The following is a 22,044-nucleotide window of genomic DNA, read 5'->3' as shown; positions in this document are numbered from 1 at the left end:
CCACCGTGAATGTGGGTTTCCACACCCATTCCTGCTGGGAGGAAGCAGCTGCAGGCATGACGTCATGATGTTTGGCGTGAAGGCAACAGAATGGAAAAAAAAAGTAGTGGAACCAAGTCACCCCCCCCCCCCACCATGAGCCAGACAGTGGGGCTGGGCTTCGCCACATTCCCTGGTCACCTGGATCAGCAGACTCAGGCCAGCCTACCTGGCAGAGACCCAGCCAGGGCAGCTAACAGGTGCCCCTTCCCTCTGCGGCTCTCCTTATTCTACCTTCTTACCAACTGAGAAGCCTTGGGCAACCTGTTTAACCTCTCCATGCTCCGTTTCCTTCTCCGTAAAGCGAGGATGCTAAAACCTACCTCAGAGAACTGTTGAAAATCAAATGTGATAACATATCCAGCATGTAGTTCACACCAGAGACACAACCCGTGCTCAATAAACGGCCTCGTGGCTTTCTCCTCCTCCGCTTCCACGGCTATCTTTCTTCCCGTTCAGTTCTCTTGGACTTTACATTGCTTACTCCCCCCATTTCTCTCCACAGTGGAACTCAGCACCTGCCACTGTCATTTCGTCTCTCAGCATCGAGATTCCAGTTTTCATCTCACCACAACATTAGGAGGACAGACTGAAGATACAGCTCATAATCCCCTCTCACCTCAGTTTCCTTCACCTGAAATTCTAGCCTGAAAACTGGATGGAAGATCTATCCGTGGACCTGGTGTGGGATTGTAACCAAAGCATGCTTAAAAGCAGGGTGCGGTTTCCTTACAGGGGAAGAAAAAAGGAGCAACTATTTACCCTTCAAATCAGGAGACGGATCATTAGAGGGAAGCACACAGAGAAAGTGACATGAAAGAGGAGGGGGAAATGGCAATATGTGGGATAGGAGAAAAAGGAGAAGCAAATGTCTCTCTTCACAGACAGAGACACAAAGAATAAAGATGCGTGGAGAACACGTTCCTTCTCACTGGACGGAAAGACACAACTGTTATTCCTTCAGGTCCCCAGTTAAAAGGAACAAATGGAAAAGACAGGTTTCTTCCCAATGAGTCAATAGATCCTCTGCCAAGAAATTTAGAGGAAAACTGTACTTCACCTAGTCGTAAGGGAGTGTGAAATCTCCCGGCTCATTTGGTCTTACTGGTGCCATTACTCTGGACACTGAAAAAGACATTCAGCTCATTCATCAACTTTGTTATTTCTAATTTGTGTGCGCGTAAATATTAGCACTTGCCAAAGCACCTGCCTTCTTCAATTACTACAGAAAGCATATGTTCATCAAGAGCTAAAGATGTTTTTTCAGTCTAAGTTCATAAAATGATATTCCCATATGTACTTATATATCGCCAGTCTTAATCCTTAAAAACTGTTCAAATTTAAATAAACCCAAAAATACCAGAATATAAGAGCAACATATTTGTTAACTTCCTCTCCTTAAACAATCAAGTTTCGTTCCAGAAAACCAATACAAGGCAAGATTTTTGTATTTCCTATTACAGACTACTATTTCTTAGGTGGGCATAGTGCTTTACATATGTTATATCTCATTTAATCTTCCTAACAATCTTTTGAGCTAGATATTACTTTTAAAAGTTTATATTGTCCCTTTATTTTTAATTTTACATGAACACATAAATGTCATACACATGTTTTTTGTATATTAAAAAAAGAGTTTTTTTTGGCTTGACTCCCATGTTCCCTCCCCACTTCTCTCCCTGTGAAGATAAACTCAATTTTTCTTCCAAATTGCCCACTGTACCTATATATTCCTTTGTATACAGGTTTTTGGATGTATGTGTATATTACAAATACATATATACACATATTTTAAACGTTTTTGGTCACTATTTGTCTTCATATTACACGTTTTCCTCCTTTTTTCTTCCTTTAACTTGTAGAAATCCCACCAAATCATCTGGTGAGGTAAATATCAGTATTCCCATTTTACAGATGAGAAAAATTGAAGTTCATAGTTTTAAGTGACCTGTCCCAGGTCCCAGAGCTAATTAATGGTAGAGGTAGGATTTGAACCTATGGCTGTCTATCTCTGAAACACACGCTCAATGAACACCAAAGGGAAACTAAGAACAAAAAATAAACCACAAAAAAAAAAAAACAAACAATACCTCTTGCGTCCCTTAAGTTTGGGTTAAATTTCTCTTAAGACACAACTTCTCATTAGCTTATTTGTCAAAAGCATTATTTCATTCTTTTAAACACACATTTAAAAATCACCATTAATCACGTGCCAGGTGTCGTGAGGCCCCAACAAGCAGGGGCCAGCGTGATGAGGATGCTCGGTGGGCACCCTTCTCCTGATGTGACGGGATCAGAATCTGTACGTCCCATGGGGAGACTTTCTTACCATCAGTTGATATCAACACCTCTACGACCACAAGAAAAAACACCACTTGAGACAATGCAATAAGCCCATTCCGTCCAGACAAGCACAGAATCAGACTGGTCGGATTACTCAAATGTCACCTTCTCAATGAGGGCTACTCTAGCCAGTATGTCAATCCCTCCCGTACTCCTTTCTCCTTAGACATTTCTCCAACTTCATATAACTTGATGCATAGTTTGCTTATTTATCTTTTAATTTTCTCGTTCCCCCAGAGACTGTAAGTTCCATGAGGTCAGGGATTCATTTTATCTGTTTATTCACTCTGGTATTCCCACTGCCTAGAAGGGCAGCAGACACATGGTAAGCGCTCAATAAATATTTATTGAAAGAACAGTCCAAATACCTACAAAGCCAACATCAACTGCTCAGGCAAAGCAGCATCATCCTGTGAAAACAAACACTACCACCTCTGCCTTCGACTGCATCACTTTCTCCTCCTCTCCCTACACTACAGCAGGAGCAGCCTGAACCACTCAGTCTAGGACCCTCTAAATAAGACACAGATGCACCTATGAGCAAAACTTTCCCATTTGCTAATTACAACGTTTAACTTTTACACTGTCATTTAATTGATCACAAGTAAATTCTTTTTTTTTTTGTGAGCAAGATCGGCCCTGAGCTAACATCTGCCAATCCTCCTCTTTTTCTTTTTTTTTTTTTTGCTGAGGAAGACTGGCCCTGGGCTAACATCCATGCCCACCTTCCTTTACTTTATATGGGACACCGCCAGAGCATGGCTTGACAAGTGGTGCGTCAGTGCGCGCCCGGGATCCAAAATGGCAAACCCCGGGCCACCGCAGCCAAGCGCACACACTTAACCACTTGCGCCACCGGACCGGCCCCACAAGCAAATTCTTTTAAAAATCAAAATAGGTGGCAGAATATTGTGGGAAGCAGGAAGCAGAGGTAAAAAAGAAAGTTAAAGGTAACAGAGAAATAAACGCCTTTCACCACCAATGCTGGGTGGGACTTGGTGGTATCACAATTGGTATCAGACTCTTTTTGTCAAAATTATTTTACACATCATAAAAAAAGAGCAGAAACTCAGAGCCACTTCAGACGCTCCAAGCTCCTTTCTGAGAACACTGCTTCAGAAGCGTATAATGACGTCACATGTGCCTTAAGTTCAATAGCTGCTCAGGTCTGGACCTCATACAGCTGTCACGTGCAAAGCCAACTGCACTCTTCATGTTCCAGGAACACACAGAAAGCACACAGCTTTTCAGAATTGCGTCTATTATATGGTATGGTCAGGACCGAGGAAAGGATATTCTTTACTTTTTGCCAAATCAGCAGTGGAAACAAATGTGGAATCACAGAATTTTAGAACCAAGTTAGATGGGAAAAAAGAACAAGTTCTTTGTTACATTTTATAGCCTCAAATCAATTCAAAAATATTTTACAAGTCTCTGCCACATGCCAGGTAATATGACAGGAAATGATCTTAAGAGCCAATGGTCTAATGAGAATTTTTTTTTTTCCTGAGGAAGAGTGGCCCTGGAGCTAACATCTGTTGACAATCCTCCTCTTTTTGCTTGAGGAAGATTGGCCCTGAGCTAACATCTGTGCCAATCTTCCTCTATTTTGGATGTAGGACGCCTGTCACAGCATGGCTTGATGAGTGGTGTGTAGGTCTGCATCTGGGATCCAAATCTGTGAACCCCGGGCCGCCAAAGTGGAGCGTGTGAACTTAACCACTACACCACCAGGCCGGCCCCTAATAAGAAATTTTTTTAAAAGCTCAGGTCACAGAAGCCAGTTAAGTTACAGACTGACTGATATAAATCTTCCTGGCCCTTACTAAGATTCTTAGGTCTGGCCAATGAGCTGTGAGTGAAATGGACATGTGTCACTTCCAAACCAGTACATCTGTCAGTGTGAGAATCTCGAAGATTCTCTGTACCTCTGCCATGGGCACAAGCAATGTGAGATACTGGTTGTTCTGCCAAAACTGTTCTGAAGTGAGGAGAATTAAAGCAGACCCCCAGGCTGACCCATTTGGATGTAGATAATCAAGGAACAAACTGCTGAGGTTTGGGGGTAATTTGTTACTGCATCATAACCTAGCACACCCTGACTGGTAAACCTAACCACCAGAGGTCAAACTGAAAAGAAAATTAAGAAGCAGATACAGTGAGGTATTCAGAACAAAGATGATAGTGAAATTTAGTTACTCCAGGATTTCTATTAAAAAAATTAAGTGCTGTAACATTTTGGAAGAAGTATAAGACTCTTAGCTCAACTATTTTAAAACAATAGAAGGTAATCTTTGATGGAAAGGCTACTGGTCATTTTTCAGAAACCATCTAAACAATACATCTGACTTAAAGCCTTTTATCTCTCCCCAATTCTGATGGGAAAAAAAAAAAAATGAAGAGAGAGAGAAAGAATGGGTACTTCATACCTACATGTAAATCCCTTGAAGAAGAGAGAAAAGGGAGGAAAAAAGTGTAGAAAGCGACAATGATATACTGACCTTCTGGACTGTAGTGGTCAGATCCAAGCAAAGCTGAATGATTTTGTTCTTCGTTACTGAGAAATCAGTGATCCCTGTAAATGGAGCCCTAGAAAGCAACAACAACTCTTTTAGGGAAAAAAAAAGCACGGGGGGTGGGGGAGGGGAACCCACTGAGATCCCACACTCTATGCTGACAAGCATGGCTACACAACAGGCTAGTCTAAATTATCCGTTGTGTAACTGTTCTCTCTCAGGTAACACACAAAATAGGAATTTGAATAGAAAAGAGACAGAGAAGTGCTAGATAAAAACACCAAAACATGAGCGAAGAGAATTAACATCCCTTCTGAAGTCAACTAACAGCCTTCATACCAACTGAATAATCGTTAATGTTTAACTTCAATAAAACACAACTTGAGCACAGTTCCACTCTTCTCTAAGAGGAAGTTAATTTGTTCCTGCTGTTCACCTTTTCAGTAACTTCCAAAGGAACCGTACAATCCACCACTGACCCAGAACTGCTGGAGAGGTCCAGTGGCAAAGATATGAAAGGAGCAATGGTTCATTTTCTTGAAACAAAGCCTAGGCTATTCTGTGCATCCCAGACCCTCCTTTTATAGGACAGTAAAGTACACCCACAACTTACCGGTCCAGCCAAGCTAACAAGGCCTTCGCAGCGCCTATGAGCTCCACCACAGAAGTCAGGAACTCATTGGGGGGCTTGTGGGAGGTGTTTCCATCATAAGCTGGACTTTTCCGCCGGCTACTTATGTAATTCTGTAGGTTGTGGGAAGACGCTCGCAGTTTCAGAACCAAGTTCTTCATATTATCAGTTTCAAGGCCATAATTCTGTGGAAAACAAAATCAAAGGGAAAATTTCAAAACAATCAGCAATGTCCAAACTCTCAACAGCTCACTGAGGAACTTGAATAACTCCTACAACGGCCACAAAATCCTACAGGATTTACCCACAGTGCTGATCTCACTCACTGGGGCCACACCAGCCTTCTCTCTGTTCCTCCCACAGCCTACTCTTGCCTCAGGGACTTGGTTCTTGCTAGTTCCTCTTCCTGAAATGCTCCTCCCACAAATCTTGGCATGGACAGCTCTTTCTCACCACTTGCTTCCTAGCCCAAATGTCACCTCCTCTTCAAGGCTTCTCGGACCATCTAGAGCACAGTTTCGCAACCTGGGCCCTACAGACATTTAGAGCCCAAGAATTCTTTGTTTGGGTTGTGGGGGAGGATTCCTGTACACTGCAGATGTTTAGCTGGCCTCTGTCATTACATATCAGTTATGACAACCAAAAATGTCTCTAGACATTGCCAAATACCTCCTGAGGTCACTCTCTAGCACGTCACTTATCTGTCATCTCTCTGAACCACCTTCTTCACTACTGTCTCCCTCACTGGGATGCAAGGTCTGCAAGAGCAGAGCTCTTAGTATATTACTCACGACTATATACCCAGCACAGCGGACGATAAAGTAGTCATCCAATGGACGAATTTCCATCAGATGGACTCGCTTACACAGAAACAGAGCAGCACTGACTAAACATCAATTCACCTGATGTAATTTCCGTCTCGTGAGCTTCTAACCTGTGTTCTTTCTTAACAATGTTCAACTTACTTGGGTGCTTTAAAAAAATCAATTTCATGTGACAATATTGCCCTACACCCCCATTCAGATAAAGAACAAATCCCAGGAAGCTACACATAAATCTGAGATGACTGGGGCGCAGGGATGAATTTTTGTTTTCAATTGCATGTAACTCAGTTGGTCTTTCATCATTTTAACAAAAAGCGAAGATATTTCTGGGGTATATTAAACTGTGTCGATTGCATCCCAAAGCGGGAATGTGGTACCATTTAAAAACTGGGAAGAATGCAATGGCAGACATGAAGGAACACTTACTCTATGCCAGGAACCGGACTAGGTGTTTACAAGTTTTATCTCAGGTAAACACAGCGTGTGAAGGTGGGAACGATATTATCTCTACTTTACAAGTGAGGAAAATGAGGCACAGAGACTTTAAATAAATTCTCCAAAGTTACACCGCTAATCAGCGGTAGGGGTGGGATTCTAATCGAGGCATCTGCATCGAGGGCACAAGCTTTTGATCACGAGGCTGTATATCCCGCCTTCCACACTCCCTGGCCAAGGAAGGGCAAAGTGATAAGACAGAGAACAGGATAAGTGCTAGAAAGAAGAAAAGTAAAAAGAAGAGTGGCCAGTGATGCTGGATCTAGCAAAACTAACCAGCGGCTTAATTCCCCCAAATTCTATTCCGACCTACTCCATCCCCTCTGAAGTGTTAGACATGTCTTTCAGCTGGTTTCAGCCATCAGGACCTCACTGTTCTGAGAGCAGGGGCACCTCGCTTGTCTCTTAGCCCCCTCCTCTCTTACAGTCCCATCACTAATGTCCCAGGGAAGGATGAGCCATGTCCCAAAATCAAGATATATAAAGCATAAATATACCAGGGAGTTTGTGAGAACTTTTTTTTTTTGGCAAGACGAAAAATGGTAAGTAATAACAACAAAACACCTTAATCTTAATGAAAACAATTCTAACTTTAACTAGATTTTATTTGAAGTTTAAATTTATGTTGCTTCCTAGTCAAATAAAAAATATTTTTGAAAAAATTTAGACAGAAATTTTTTAAAAAGTAAGTATAAATATAAAAAAAACTTTCCAGATCTATTAAATGAAAACTGTCTCTTGCAAGCTTTAAAAAACACTAAATTTCATAATAAAAATGAGTGTTCTGTATTAATAGTAATGTTCTATCTAAACTTTATTTTCATTCATTTTTTTCTCGCTCCTTCTCAAGAGACTAAAATATGATATTGTCCTTCAATAGAGAAACAAAAATGGAAAGATGGATTTTCATCATGGCTTTTTAAAGTTAAAGAATCAGACTCAAAATTGAATGGATAAAGAGCCACATGACAGAGCTTGTTTTGAAGGACTGTGATTAAAGAGAAATGTCCCCTTATTCAGTCAATTACCCAGCCTGCCAAGTTATATGAAGAGTTTTGAACTAAAAGCAGGAAAGTCAGCTCTCTACAGTCAATGTCACCATAAATTACTTGGAACTTTTATTACTTTACACAACATTTACTTCTTGAACTCAAAGAGGATTAATGCATTTTAGTGTTGCGAGAAGTTTTAAACTTCAATCGTCTACAAACCTACCACTTTTTTTTTTTTTTTGGTGAGGAAGACTAGCCCTGAGCTAACATCTGATGCCAACCCTCCTCTTTTCACTGAGGAAGATCGGCCCTGAGCTAACATCCGTGCCCATCTTCCTCCACTTTATACGGGACACCGCCACAGCATGGCTTGACAAGCCGTGCGTCAGTGCGCGCCCGGGATCCGAACCCGCGAACCCCAAGGTGCTGAAGCAGAGCACGCGCACTAGACTGCTACGCCACCAGGCCGGCCCCACAAACCCAGCACTTTTAATATTAGAATAAAGGAGGAGTATAGCTCCTTCTTAACTGGTTCTTTTCGTTTCCATTCAATTTGCTGATTCTTTCTTTTATCCCCCCGAAATAAATCATGAGGCTCAAGAGTGGCCAAATGTACTATAATAAAGTATAATTTTAAAAGAAGGAAGGAGCAAAGTAAGGAAGGAAAATTCCTTCCCCATCCACCCCATTCCACAATAAGAAGAGAACAAGAAACTGATTATATTAGCTCAAAAGAACCTCTCCTGTAGAAACATCATCAGGAAAGGATTATTGAATTAAGTGCCCCACAATGAAAGACAGAAAATGAATAATTTCCCAGAGCAGATTTGATTATTTTCACTAACCTTCTTCCCTCAAAATCTGTCTCCTTCAGAAATTGATATAAGATAAGGTATCAAGAAGATACAAACTAAATAAGAAAAGAAATGAGTCTCCGAAAATCTATATATATACTCAAAACCTTCCACTGAGATCTCATTTCATTAGAAGTTAGCCATCGGAGTCATTTCTTGGTCTGGCTAGAGAAATGACACACGAGACAGAAGAAAAGGAAAGAGGCAAATGCTCATTCTTCTGGTGCCTTAAGATTATACACATTTTAACTAAGGACAAATCTTAACTTCTCCTCTACCTTCTTTTCCCATTCCTACTAGCTCTGTTCATGGTGGAACATAGGTGATTAAGGAGTATCAGAGACACGCAGTCAAAACTTTCTTATTGACTTGGGTCAATTGAGTTACAGCCTAAGAAACACACTTCACAGTTTCCTAAAGCATTTAATAAGCTTAGAAGCAAAATCAAGTCAAATACAAATTGCTAGCAAAGATTCCTCTTCCTGCATGATTTCTACCCATAAAAAAGGATAACATTTTTTAATGGTTTGCTATGGACAGTAAATGATGAAGATGAATCATCTCAGGGGTACGCAAGTGCGCAGAAGCACTCCTGGCAGGTGGACACATCACAGGTGTTTCATTTAAGTGGACATTTAGGTGACATCAATTAACACGTGTATTGATTCCAACTCGGTTCACTTTCGCAGCCTACTTCAACCTTAAAAACACATCTACCTGTCCCTGCCTTGGTCTTCAGGAAACTAGGATCTGGTTGATTTGGCAAAGAAAATGGGTTACAAGTTACAATCATATTTTGCTACTCTCGACACCCTCTAGACCAATGCTATTCAGTAGAACTTTCTGCAATGATGAAAATATTCTCTATCTGCATTATCCAAATATGGCGGCCACCAGCCACACGTAGCTATTGACCACTTGACATGTAGCTAGTGCAACTGAGGAACTGAATTTTAATTCATTTTCATTTAAATAGTCACACATGGCTAAAGCTATCCTACGGGAAAGAGGAGCTCTAGAGTCTATCCCAGTTACCCTGTGCCCCAGAAAGAGGGAGAAAAAGTTGGGATCAGACTCTGAATTCAATCCTGGGAAGTGGTCCCGGTTCTGCCTCAAAATACAAGTCACTCTCTTATGCCACTCTAGCCAGCCAAGGTCAATGTTCACAAAAGGGGTTTCTCTCCCTGCTCTCTAACCATGACCAACTATTTGTGGTCTGTCTGCTCACTGGTTTTGGAATCTTCACTAGCTGTTCCCGCTTTTAGGCTCCTATCCATTCTATCTGCCCTTTTCTTTCCAAAACTTTCCAGTGCTTTTGTTTTTTCCTGCCCCTTTCCTTACTTCTAGTTCTGTTCGTTTCCTGTCCATCATAAAATCAACATCCACGAAACTGAGTTTACATAAAAACGTCTTTCATAACACCAGAGACAACTGCAAATACACATTAACTGTCCAGCGGATGGACTGTTCAAGGCAAAAAATTATCACCAATTTGTATACATGAAGATCTATATGGTACAGATGGATTAAATAGATAGTATAACTAATGGATGCATTACAATAAGAATATTTTAAAAGGAGACTATATTGAGACTACAGGTATTTTAGTACAACTCTAAAACCCTCCCCAACCCAGACAAGGCACATCCATTTGAGAATCCTCCCGTGACCCTGCTGTCAAATGCGTTCACCAGCACTCTACTGCACAAAACATGTCCAGAATGAGTCTGAGGTCAAAACTTTGTCTACAAAGGAAATTAGAAGGAAATCGTAGGAGATAAAACACAGCTTTAGGTTCTGGCATTTGTCCAGCTTTGTTCCTTTTGGTGTAATATTCTAAGAGGTACGGAAGGGGAAAAGCACAGAGAGGCAGCTGTTATGTGTGTTACCCATGTGCACATGGGCCTCTAGTCCATCTTTCCTCCTCACCTCTCATACTGTGCATTTCACAGGAATTCACCTGTCCTCAAAGTCCTACCACAAAGTGAAAGAGATGATTCAAAATAGCAGAAAAGACCAAAAAGCGATGCTTCCAGAAAGCATAAAAGTAAACTCAAACATGTTTTACCGTACGAAAAACATACAGTTTTAATAATAAATAGGACTCTTAGACACCTTCTGGGCAGTGCAAAACACTTACACGTTAGTACATGGCCACATCTAGGGAAATGATGGGGAAAACAGACACCACCGTTTCCCTGGAGGGCACAGAGTGAGGAGAGTGTAGCAGAGACAGGATTAGAATGCAAAAAGCCTGCCTCCCAGACCAACGCTCACACCACTTGGCCACAGCGTCTGCCTTGTGGCAGCTCATTTTTCAACCACAAATAATTTCCCCATTACTTTCCTAAACAAGAGCAGCACATCTCAGAGCAGAAGACAAGGCTCTGTCCATTTTAAGAAGAAGAATACACACAATGCAGTAAGTGTTATATAATCAACAGAATGCAGACCAGCAATGGCAAAGTAATTGGGAGCACATTCTTTCCCACCATTCTCAGTGATGTAATTGTATATACCCCTGGCTCAGGTTCATAGCATTACTAAGCCAGCCTGAATGCTGCCAAGTTTGTCCAAATCCTGACAGTTAGGGAAACTGCATCCTTAGCATGGCACCAGGACAGACAGACGTGGATCCTGCCCTATGCCAACCAGTTTATAAACACAATGCCCTTACAGGTGTTATTAGCCCACTCCTAAAAGAGCTACTCATGCAGCCACAGGTGTGATGCAAGAGTCAGAACGTGGAAAAATTTAACTCACTCACGTTCAAGCCAAAGCTCAGTCATCTATGAAATGTAACTAAGTTTACATTATTCCCCATCTAGCCACCATTTCATAGGTTGATTCTTTCAAGCACAAACATCACTTATTTAAATATCATAAATATCTGTGAAACATAAAAGTGATTTTTAATCTTTTTTTTGTGTGTGTGAGGAAGATCAGCCCTGAGCTAACATCCGTGCTAATCCTCCTCTTTTTGCTGAGGAAGACTGGCTCTGAGCTAACATCTATTGCCAATCCTCCTCCATTTTTTTTCCCCCTTTTTTCTCCCCAAAGCCCCAGTAGATAGTTGTATGTCATAGTTGCACATCCTTCTAGTTGCTGTATGTGGGACACCACCTCAGTGTGGCTGGATAAGCGGTGCGTCAGTGCGCGCCAGGGATCCAAACCTGGGCCGCCAGTAGTAGAACGCACGCACTTAACTGCTCAGCCACAGGGCCGGCCCCAAAAGTGACTTTTATAGTAACAAAAACAGACATGAAAATCACAGCCCATTTCTCATTTCAGTTTAGAAGATGACATTCTCATTCAGGACTATCTCCATCTTTTTATTCTTTATAGAAGATAAGAAAATAAGACTAACAGAGACTTTTTCTGTAACAGGCAAGATAGTAAATATTTTAGGCTTTGGCGGACCACACAGTCCCTCATCACAACTACTCAACTTTACCATTGTAGCACAAAAGCAGACACCGACAACACATAAACGAATGGGCATGGCTGTGTCTCAATAAAACTTTATTTACAAAAATAGAGAGTGGGCCAGATTTAACTCACAGGCCGTCGTCTGCCAACTCTTAATTTAGAAAATGATTTCCTTTCTTCCCTTCTTATATTATCTTCACCTCATGCTTCACTCCAATGGAGCATTTAAGAAAATGATAAACCGCAAACAATGAAGATTTAAGAGAATAAGGTTCTAAAGAATGTCATCACAGTACAGATCACCTTTTTCTGAACTAACCAGTGCACAGAGAAGGTCGACAGCCTCCAACACAAGTTCCTGGTGTCCAATTCGTGTGACACCCAGCTCCTCAAGATCCTGATGGGAAATCTGCAGCAGCTGCTCTCCATTTATCTTCTCCCGTTCAAACTTGTGGACATACTGCTGAAGGCAATCATCTAACCCTACCAAAAAAGCAAAAGAGTCCATTATTGTTATTTTGTTCTTTTACTCAAAAAATTGCCCACCTTTAAATCAACTTCAGGAATCACCAATTATGCTCCACTATTTGATTGTCTATACAACGTGTATCCCACCTGATGGACATCTTTCAAGTGTGTCCTCATCTTCTTATCTCAAACAGATTTTAAACGGGCAGTTTAAAATTTCCAAATGAATCCAGCAAAGCTTTATGACGGTTACCTTCCCATTCTCTTTCAACTAAAAGCATAAACACTAACCCCTGCTGACTTGAAATGCTAGTTATCTGTCCCAGACATAAGTTTGACTGTTGGCTAAGCAACAATTCCTTTGGGACACCATCCCTCTCCCAGCCCGTGTGCTCCCAGTGGACCTGCCAATCAAGATGCTTTGCCACAGTGGTTGACCACAATACTCTATCTACCAGCCAATTATACGTTCAAGAATGAGTATGTGACTTAATCAGAATCAACCAAAATCTTCCTTGATATTTGATATATGGACACAGGAAAACAGAGGCTCTTTCTTCCTTTCCAATTGGAAGTCATAGTACACAATCTTGGGGATATTGGCAGTCATTTTTCTGATCAGTTTTCTGAAAATAAATCCATTGACTAGACAGAGAGGAAATGCCCTGATAATATCCTACATGCCCCTGGATTTAACATTGTTTAAAGATATTTCTACCCCTAGAATTTTTCACTTAAATTGGAATAAATTCCCTTTTTAGCTTAAGCTTGTTTGTGTTGAGTTTCTGTGCCTCGGAACTGAAAAAATCCTGATAAATACAGAATCCAAAGGAAAAGGAATCAGCAGTGGTACCAGTAAAATGGGTTAGCCTACGGGAATTTTCCAGGTCAAACACTACCGCCAAGAGTGTTGTATTTTAATACTCTGATACAATGATTAAAATAGGCAAGCCTAATAGAACTTGGGAATCTTTATTCCTACATAGAGAATTCTCTGTTCAACTCATTTTAACGGTTTTTACTGGAGTAAAATTTTACACTGAATCAATTGATCTATTCATGCCTAATAAAAAAAGCCACCTTAGTGTTTTCAAAGACTAGATTTATATAAATTCAATCCCAACACAAAGGATGAAAACTCAATTTTACTAGAACAAAGTATGTGGAAGGCATGCTGCTGTCTCCTGCCCCCCCAACACACACACACACACACACACACACACACACACACACACACATCATTTACCCGTCACAAAAGCTCTGCTATGTGGGTATTCTGGACTAGGAAAAGTAGACACAAGTCCAGCACTGACTTTTGGCAATACTGAAGTCCGTGGATCTTAAAATCTGATGTGCTAGGCTAAACAACATCTCTGTTCCACAAACTTTCACCACTTGCCTCTTGATAAGATATAGAAAGAGGAAGAACATCCTGATAACCATTTGGGGCTATCAAATACAGGAAGAGGAGGTAAGAAAAAATTAATTTTATGGTAACCAGTTGGAACCAACCCATGGTCCCTGAGGTGATGTCTGTCTAGCAGAAGGGCTCTGTCACATAGCAAGTGAGGCTGGGGACACTGATATAAGCCCCGTTCCATTTTGATGGCCTTGAGCCACAAGTGGCCTCCGTAGCACGTGAGTTGGGCAAGCAGTTCGGGCCACGGAAGTCAGCAGGTATTGAGGGCACGGCGCCACTTGGGCTGCAGGGCTGGGTCTCAGCACCCCGATATCCAGGGCCATCTGCAGAGGGGTAGTATCTATCTGTGGCAGACAACAGTGACAAGGGCCAAGAGCCAAGGAGAGCCTCCTTACAGCTCTATTCCCATTTTATAGATGACTAAATTAGGGCTCGTGAGGCTGCATACCCCATCCACAGTCACACAGCTGGTAAGATGCCAAGAGAAGGATTTCTGTAGTCACTTTCTTCAGCTTGATAAAGAAAAAAAGAACTTGAATCCAAATCAAGGTCTGTTTGACAGAAGCCCTGATCTTTTGCATGCTGGTAAACATGGGATTATAAAAATTCCTCTCCAACCAACTTCCTAAATCAGCAGCAAGGTCTAATTATAAAACAATTATTAAAATAGAATCACAGAGTCTTTGAGGTACTTAGAAGGTACTTCCTGAGATCTCACTGAATCAAAATATTGGGAAAGTACAGACAAAAGACTAGTTACTGTGAATTTGACCCTAAATCACTTAGCCAGTTCTAAGCCAGATCACAACCAATATCCTACAATCTCCTCTCCTTCAGAATGTTCTCTTCTCTTGCCTCCTTTTAAACTTTACAAATAATTCTTATTTTAATTCGTCATAAAAGTTCAGGATAACTATACTATACATTTAAACCTTGTTATGGCTGAAATGTGTCTCCCCAAGACTCATACGTTGAAGTCCTAACCCCCAGGACCTCAGACCATGACTGTATTTGGAGGCAGCAACTCTAAAGAGGTGATTAAGTTAAATGAGGTCATATGAGTGGGCCTGAATCCAATATGACTGGTGTCCTTATAAGAAGAAGAGACACACACAGAAGGAAGACCATGTGAAGACACAGGGAAAAGAGAGCCACCTACAAGCCAAGGAGAGAGGCCTCAGAACAAACCAACCCAGCCAACACTATGATCCCGGACTTCGAGCCTCCAGAATTGCAAGAAAATAAATTTCTGTCATTTCAGCCACGCAGTCCGTGGTACTTTGTTATGACAGCCCTAGCAAAGCAACACAAAGCTAATAACACTTTATTTCATATTCATCCACACGTGACAAACTCTTTCTTAAACAAAATAAGCAAGGCCCAATGACCAAAAGAATTGAAAGTCATATTTACTGCGACAAGTTTATTGCTCAAGATACAAGCATAAAACTAAGAGACTCATATTAGTTTTCAAGTGCAGAATAAATTATTCTATTAAAATTAAAGTGAAGAGGGGCCAGCCCGGTGGCGCAAGCGGTTAAGTGTGCGCGCTCCGCTGCGGCGGCCCGGGGTTCGCTGGTTCGGATCCCGGGCGTGCACTGACGCACTGCTTGGCAAGCCATGCTGTGGCGGCGTCCCATATAAAAGTGGAGGAAGATGGGCACAGATGTTAGCCCAGGGCCGTCTTCCTCAGCCAAAAAAAAAAAAAGAGGAGGATTGGTGGATGTTAGCACAGGGCTGATCTCCTCACAAAAAAAAAAAAAAAAAAAAAAATTAAAGTGAAGAAATCATGCACAATGGACGTTCATTAAAATTCATCCCTGAATAAAAAGTAGAAACAAAGATGAGGCCAGATTTCTCTTTAACTAATTGGGGAAAGTTTCACTGAAGAAACAGGATTTCAAAAGTAGCTTTGGAGCGGGCCGGCCCCGTGGCTTAGCGGTTGGGTGCGTGAGCTCCGCTGCTGGCGGCCCAGGTTCGGATCCCGGGCGCGCACCGACGCACCGCTTCATCGGCCATGCTGAGGCGGCGTCCCACATACAGCAACTAGAAGGATGTGCAACTATGACATACAGCTATTTACTGGGGCTTTGGGGGAAAAAAAAAAAGTAGGTTTGGAGCATTAAGGAAATATTTTGGACACAGAGAAGAAGGTTGAGACGGGAGGTGTGAGGAGGGTTCTAGATAGGACGAAGGTTGCAAATGATTAGAGAATGAGAACTGAAGAACATAGAACATTTCCTTAAAAAGGGCCAGAATCTCCTTGAGGATTCTGAAGGAATAAAAATGATCTAAACTCAAAGAATCAAAAGATCCCCAAGATGTAGGAGAATTATCAACTGGAAACATCATGTTGCTACCTAGCTAAAAACAGAATCTATAGTGGTTTAGACTTTCCCCTCAAGGGACACATATATTGAATATGCTAGGCTTTAAATAGTATTGCCCCCAGTTTTATTATTCCAATAAGTTATGGCCTATTGTTCAGTTATCCTATTGTTTAGAATACAATTAAACATTCATAAACAGCTAAATCAAACTATTATGCAGGTCCACAAAGGAGGAGAAAACTCCCAATTTCAAGTAAACTGGTTTTAGAATTTGCAAGAAACAATACATTTTAACGTATTTGTCAAATGTACCTATTTGCTAGTTCCTTGCTTCAACTAACTTACAGAAAGTCTAGCAGGACCAAGAGAAACACATAATTAAATAAAAATAAATTAAGCTCATGCCATTTACACAAATTAAATTAAACATGTAATGCAATGTGAAAAGAATCATGCAGGAAAAGGAGAGGGAGCTCCCACAGAATGGAAGCCACAGTGAGAGACAGCCCAGACTTCCTCCATGGTCACTAAATCTGGCTGAAAATAATCCAAAACTTGCAAACAAATCCAAAATGCAAAAAGGAACAAAAGAAATGTTTTGTGATTTTAAAAAATACTATTTTATGATTTATATCGGAGAGTGGCAGGGCAATGGTTAAGAGCCTGGTTTCCAAACCCAGCCCCACTTCTTGCTAACTAGGCCCCTGGGCAAGTTATTCAGTTCCCTCATTTGTAAAAACAGGGATAATAATACTATCTAGTACATAGATCTGTAATGAAAATTAACTGTTGATATTTATAAAGGGCTTAGAACACTATGAAGCCCATAATACTCTATGTATTTTGTTAAATTTAAAAAATGTGATTTATTCAGGTCCTCAATTTCCTAAGTGTTCAGCATAAAAGTTGCTAGAGGGGCCCGCCTGGTGGCATAGTGGTTAAATTCGCACACTCTGCTACAGCAGCCCTGGGTTCGCAGGTTCCGATTCCAGGAGCGGACCTGCACACCGCTCATTAAGCCATGCTGTGGCGGCGTCCCACATACAAAATGGAGGAAGATTGGCACAGATGTTAGCTCAGGAACAATCTTCCTCAAGCAAAAAGAGGAAGACTGGCAACAGATGTTAGCTCAGGGCCAATCTTCCTCAACAACAACAACAAAAAAGTTACTAGAGACACAGAAACTCCCAAATGCTTAGGTAGCTCCCTCTGAAACAGAGTAAATTGGAGATAAAACAAAATCTCAACAGCCCATGTTATTACTTTTCCCAGAAAGTGTTCCCAAATTTGGGAACTTGCAACAATCATTGATCTCACCTAAAAATGTTTTAAGATTTATATCAGACTATAAGAACCACGGAAGTAGAGGCTTCTTTTTATTCATTGCTTACTTCCCAGAATCTAGAACATTGCCAGTGCACAATCATATTTGTGAAATAAACAAATGAACGCATGAAAACAAAGAACTTTACATAAATATTAATGTTACACCAATGAACGAGTCACCTGATTTTATTTTTCCATGCAAGTAAGTAACTAAAGATAATGGAACTCCTGTTGTGCTATCAGTTACAAGTATTTGCTACCAGCTTCAATGTTTCAAGATTAAAGGAGGTCATTTATACATTAAGAGAAATATCATAAACAAAATAAAACTCTAATCTTTGACAAGATAGTTGCCCTGTTCCAAGAATCAGTTGTTATTAATTAATCTCTCCGAAATGTGGAAAGGATTGTGTGCATGAAGATTAAGAAGTTAGAGTAAATGCCCAATGAAAGGAATCTAGAGCTATTCTCTTACTTTCTATACACGACTAAAATCAGATCATTGACTAGATCATCCTCTGTTCTGACAGGTGAGACCTATTGGAAGGACCTCACATAGCTATGCTTTTAGCCCATGGGCTCGAGTCAGCAAAAGCTCTAATTCTACAAAGACAGTGAGCTCAGCGTCGTTCTTACAGCATTTCACATCAAGTACTTTTGATCATTAAAACATGTTTTAATCAGAAGCTTTTGTTTTGTTTTGGTTTGGTTTTTTTAAAGAAATATTTTGATTCAGAAATTGGTTTAGCTAAAGCTTGTAGACTCGCACCTCATTCAGAACTTTTAAGGGCCGCCAGTGACCGATGATGCAAACAGGATTTGGGTATACTGTGTTCTTCAACTAGGAGAATCAATCACAGATCACACAAATGCAATTTAACTCAGCAAAATTTACAGAGCAACCACCATGTGCAAGGCACTGTATTGGGGACAGACCTCTACTATGAAGGCGATAAGGACTTAGGTCAGTTCTTGATGATCTGAACCAGAGAAAAGGAAACATGCTTACACCTAATTACAATATTCTCAGAATTCCCAACACTTCTAAAAACATTGAACAGTAAAGACCTGACATCAAAGCTCTTCAGCCTTCTCAACTTGCTGACACCCCTGATCCAATATATTATAACTTCTCCCAAACACAGCACCTAGCTAAGAATAAAAAAATCAGGTTTCAAACTGAAGGTCAATTAGTTTCGGCTTCTATACGGGCATATGATTAATGGAGCAAAGCTGATTTCAGAGCATGCCAAAATGCAGAAGCCACCCAATGATATCCCTTTGGAATGACTTTCTTTGGCCATCCTTATTTTGTTGACACCTGTAGGCCTTAATTATAAAACTAGCTGATAAAACTGGTTGAAGCATAGGAATCTGAGTTTATATTTATATATTTTGGCTATTTATATAATTTATATAATTTGGCTATATAATTTTAAAGGACTGAGGAATTCTTTTTGCCTGGTCAGACAGGCCCCTGACTGGCTGACCTTTCTTAATAAGTCAAAACTACAACCAGGGGCTGGCCCCATGGCCTAGTGGTTAAGTTCGGCATGCTCCACTTCAACGGCCCGGGTTTGGTTCCTGGGCATGGACCTACACCACTCGTCAGCAGCCATGCTGTGGTGGTGACCCACATACAAAATATAGGAGAATTGGTACAGATGTTAGCTCAGGGTGAATCTTCCTCAGCAAAAAAAAAAAAAAAAAAAAACCTACAACCAGCTTCTCTAGGAGGGGGTCGCGCTGGGGCAGGGCCAACTCTCAGGGGCAGCCTGAGACGAAAGGCACACACCCAGCTGGGCCGCTGCCTTTGCACCTGCTGAGGCCTGGCATGGAAGCATAGTTCCTCCCTCTGAACACGGAAGGACCTAATTTCCTCGCATTCCCACCCTCTTTCTCCCGTCAGAATATCCCATATCCACTATGAGAGGAGAAACTGCAGCCTCCCTTCTTTGGCTCCGGATCCACTGTCTTCCCCAACAGGTCTCAGGAGGACGAGGAGGAACATGAAAAGCGATATGAAATGCACACTAAGAAGCACATGCTAACTATCAAAAATGGTAGAACTGAGGTTTCTAACCAATGAGGATCATATCTAATGAGAACTACTTGAAATATGGTGTCACGTCCCCTAACGCTAATGAAGAATTACACTCTAAATATATATATTTTTTAATATTTTTTAATCTTTATCTTACCTTTTGGAAATGTCTATTTCTTATGTTAGGTTTTATAATAGGTGTGCAAGTCCAGTAGATGGTATGTTACTTATAGATAAATGTCTACTTACTGTCAATGTGTGTCCACAAATTATTTACTTATGGGAAAGCATGATCAGAAATCTGGAGACTACAGATCTATACAATGATGCCTGACAGATTCTGCTCTTTAATCTAAAACTCAACACATCCAGACTTGAACCCCTCATCTTTCTCATCAAGTCTGCCTCTCTCTCATTTTCCTTATTTTGGGCAATGACCCCAAGGCTTAAAGAGTTGCCCAGGCCAGAACCTGGGAGTTGTCCCCTCCTTCTCCACATTCTTTGTCCCCAAGGACTTCAAGTCTCCAAGTCTTTGAGTTCTCTTCATTTTATCTGCTGAGTATTCCTTCACCAGGTCCCCGCCATCCCATCTTTCTGTCACAGCTGAATTTATCTCTTACTCAGGATTCTATGAGAATCTAGAAACTGGTGCCATGTTCAATCCCTTCTTCCTCTTAATTCATCCTCTATAATTCCATCTGAGCAAAACCATCCTATCCTTTGCAGATCCAAGTCCATGAGCTTAGCAGGGCATTCCAAGCCCTGTAGGGCCTGCCTCTTCCAAACTTCTCCACAGGCCCACTTTTCTCTAACATTCATCCTTCTCGTGAGGATATAGAAAACGCCCTTTTGCTGAGTTTCTCCAAAAGGAACAAAAGTGTAACTCACAGGTTGGCAAATGCAACTCATGGGCCAAATGTGGTCCACTGTCTGCTTTGTAAGTAAAGTTTTATGGGAACACAGCCACATGCTCATTCACATATTGTCTCTGGCTGCCTTCATGCTACAATGACAGAACTGAGTAGTTGTGACAGAGACCGAATGGCCTACAAGGCCTAAAATATTCACTATCTGGCTGTCTAGAGAAAAAGCTTGCCAACTCTTGGTATGACTAACAGCAGCAATGAGCACAAAGTAATGATCAATCTGCTAACTGGAAAAATATACTAGATCAGGATTAAGTGAATCTGATTTTTTCTTTTCTTTTTATATTTTTGAAAGAGTCATGTTATATAATTACACTGCATTAAAAAGCAGAGAAAATGTTATCCCCCTCCACCCCCAAAAAAGTCCTGACCATGTTTTAGGAGACCCCTTACAACTTTTTATCCACTTTATTATTTTCTTTTGGTCACGTTTTTTGAGGTATAATAAAATTCGCCAGTTTTCAGTGTACATTTCGATGAGTTTTGACAAAAAGATACAGTCATGTAACCACACCACAATCACGATATAAACATTTCTATCACCCCAGAAAGTTTCCTTGTGCCCCTCTCCTGTGTCAGTTCCCTCTCCACAGCCCTGGCAGCCACTGATCTGCTTTCTAACAAAAGGAACTTGGTTTCTTATCCTGACTTTATTTCACGTCCTCCCTGTGGAACAGTGGCTAAACCACTTACTCCTGGTTCTCGGGCTCCTCATGTGTGGATAAACGGACTTTGATTAGAACTGTCAACTTAAAAGCAAATTTGCCTGTTATTTTAACTCAAAATGAGTTTATCTGGGAATAGCCAAAAGAATTGCAATTTGGGATGTGCATGCTATGGCAAACCATAGACAAATTCAGATAAGAAAGGAAAGGAGATGCTTTTACAGACAAAAAGAGGGAGTAGGGAGGAGCTGCTCTAAACGAAAGCCCATTGGGGGAAAGTAGCCGTTCAGGGCAGCAAGAGCTTCTCATTGGCTGAGCTGTGGCTTTTCTCATTGGCTGGACTGTTGCCAGGTGGGGAGAGCAATCTTCCTTCAGTAGTAAAGTAGTTTTACTTCCTGTGGATGTCTCTTCCTGTTTGATGTAATTGATGGTGTGTGATGGGGTATGAGAGCTCCCTCTACAGGCCTTCCTGACTCCAATTTAATTAAGGTTTATTTAGTTAATTTCCACCTAAATGACACCCACACACACTACTACTGGCAGCTCTGATTTTCTCAGTCATCCTAATAGGCTTCTGGTTAAATCTAATTTGAAGAAAGACATCTAAACACAATGTCTGACAACTGGATTAGAAAACCTCTTGGTTCCCTCCAGGTCTAAAAGTCCACGCTTCTACATTATGTCTGAGCCAGTATAAGTTACCTTTACTTACAATAACAGAGTATGAAGAAGGAAATAAACT

General features: G+C 41.1%; 1 protein-coding gene across 3 annotated transcripts in view; it reads right to left on the bottom strand.

The window, feature by feature from the left end:
* Nucleotides 1-22,044, bottom strand: part of CNKSR3 (CNKSR family member 3) — a 90,646-nt gene that overhangs the window by 22,681 nt on the left and 45,921 nt on the right. For 2 of the 3 annotated variants that reach the window (XM_058534110.1, XM_058534109.1), the window contains exons 2-4: nucleotides 12,443-12,606; nucleotides 5,512-5,714; nucleotides 4,884-4,971 (exon numbers count right to left, since the gene is read on the bottom strand). In XM_058534110.1, coding sequence (XP_058390093.1) covers nucleotides 4,884-4,971; nucleotides 5,512-5,714; nucleotides 12,443-12,606 — 455 coding nt within the window. Of the gene's footprint in view, nucleotides 1-4,883; nucleotides 4,972-5,511; nucleotides 5,715-12,426; nucleotides 12,607-22,044 lie in introns of those variants that run through there. The other variant, XM_058534111.1, reaches the window with a different exon arrangement.

Source organism: Diceros bicornis, chromosome 39, assembly GCF_020826845.1.
Source record: "Diceros bicornis minor isolate mBicDic1 chromosome 39, mDicBic1.mat.cur, whole genome shotgun sequence".
Classification (NCBI taxonomy): domain Eukaryota; kingdom Metazoa; phylum Chordata; class Mammalia; order Perissodactyla; family Rhinocerotidae; genus Diceros; species Diceros bicornis.
The sequence above is the reverse complement of the archived record's forward strand: the minus strand, read 5'-3'. Positions and strand labels throughout refer to the sequence as shown.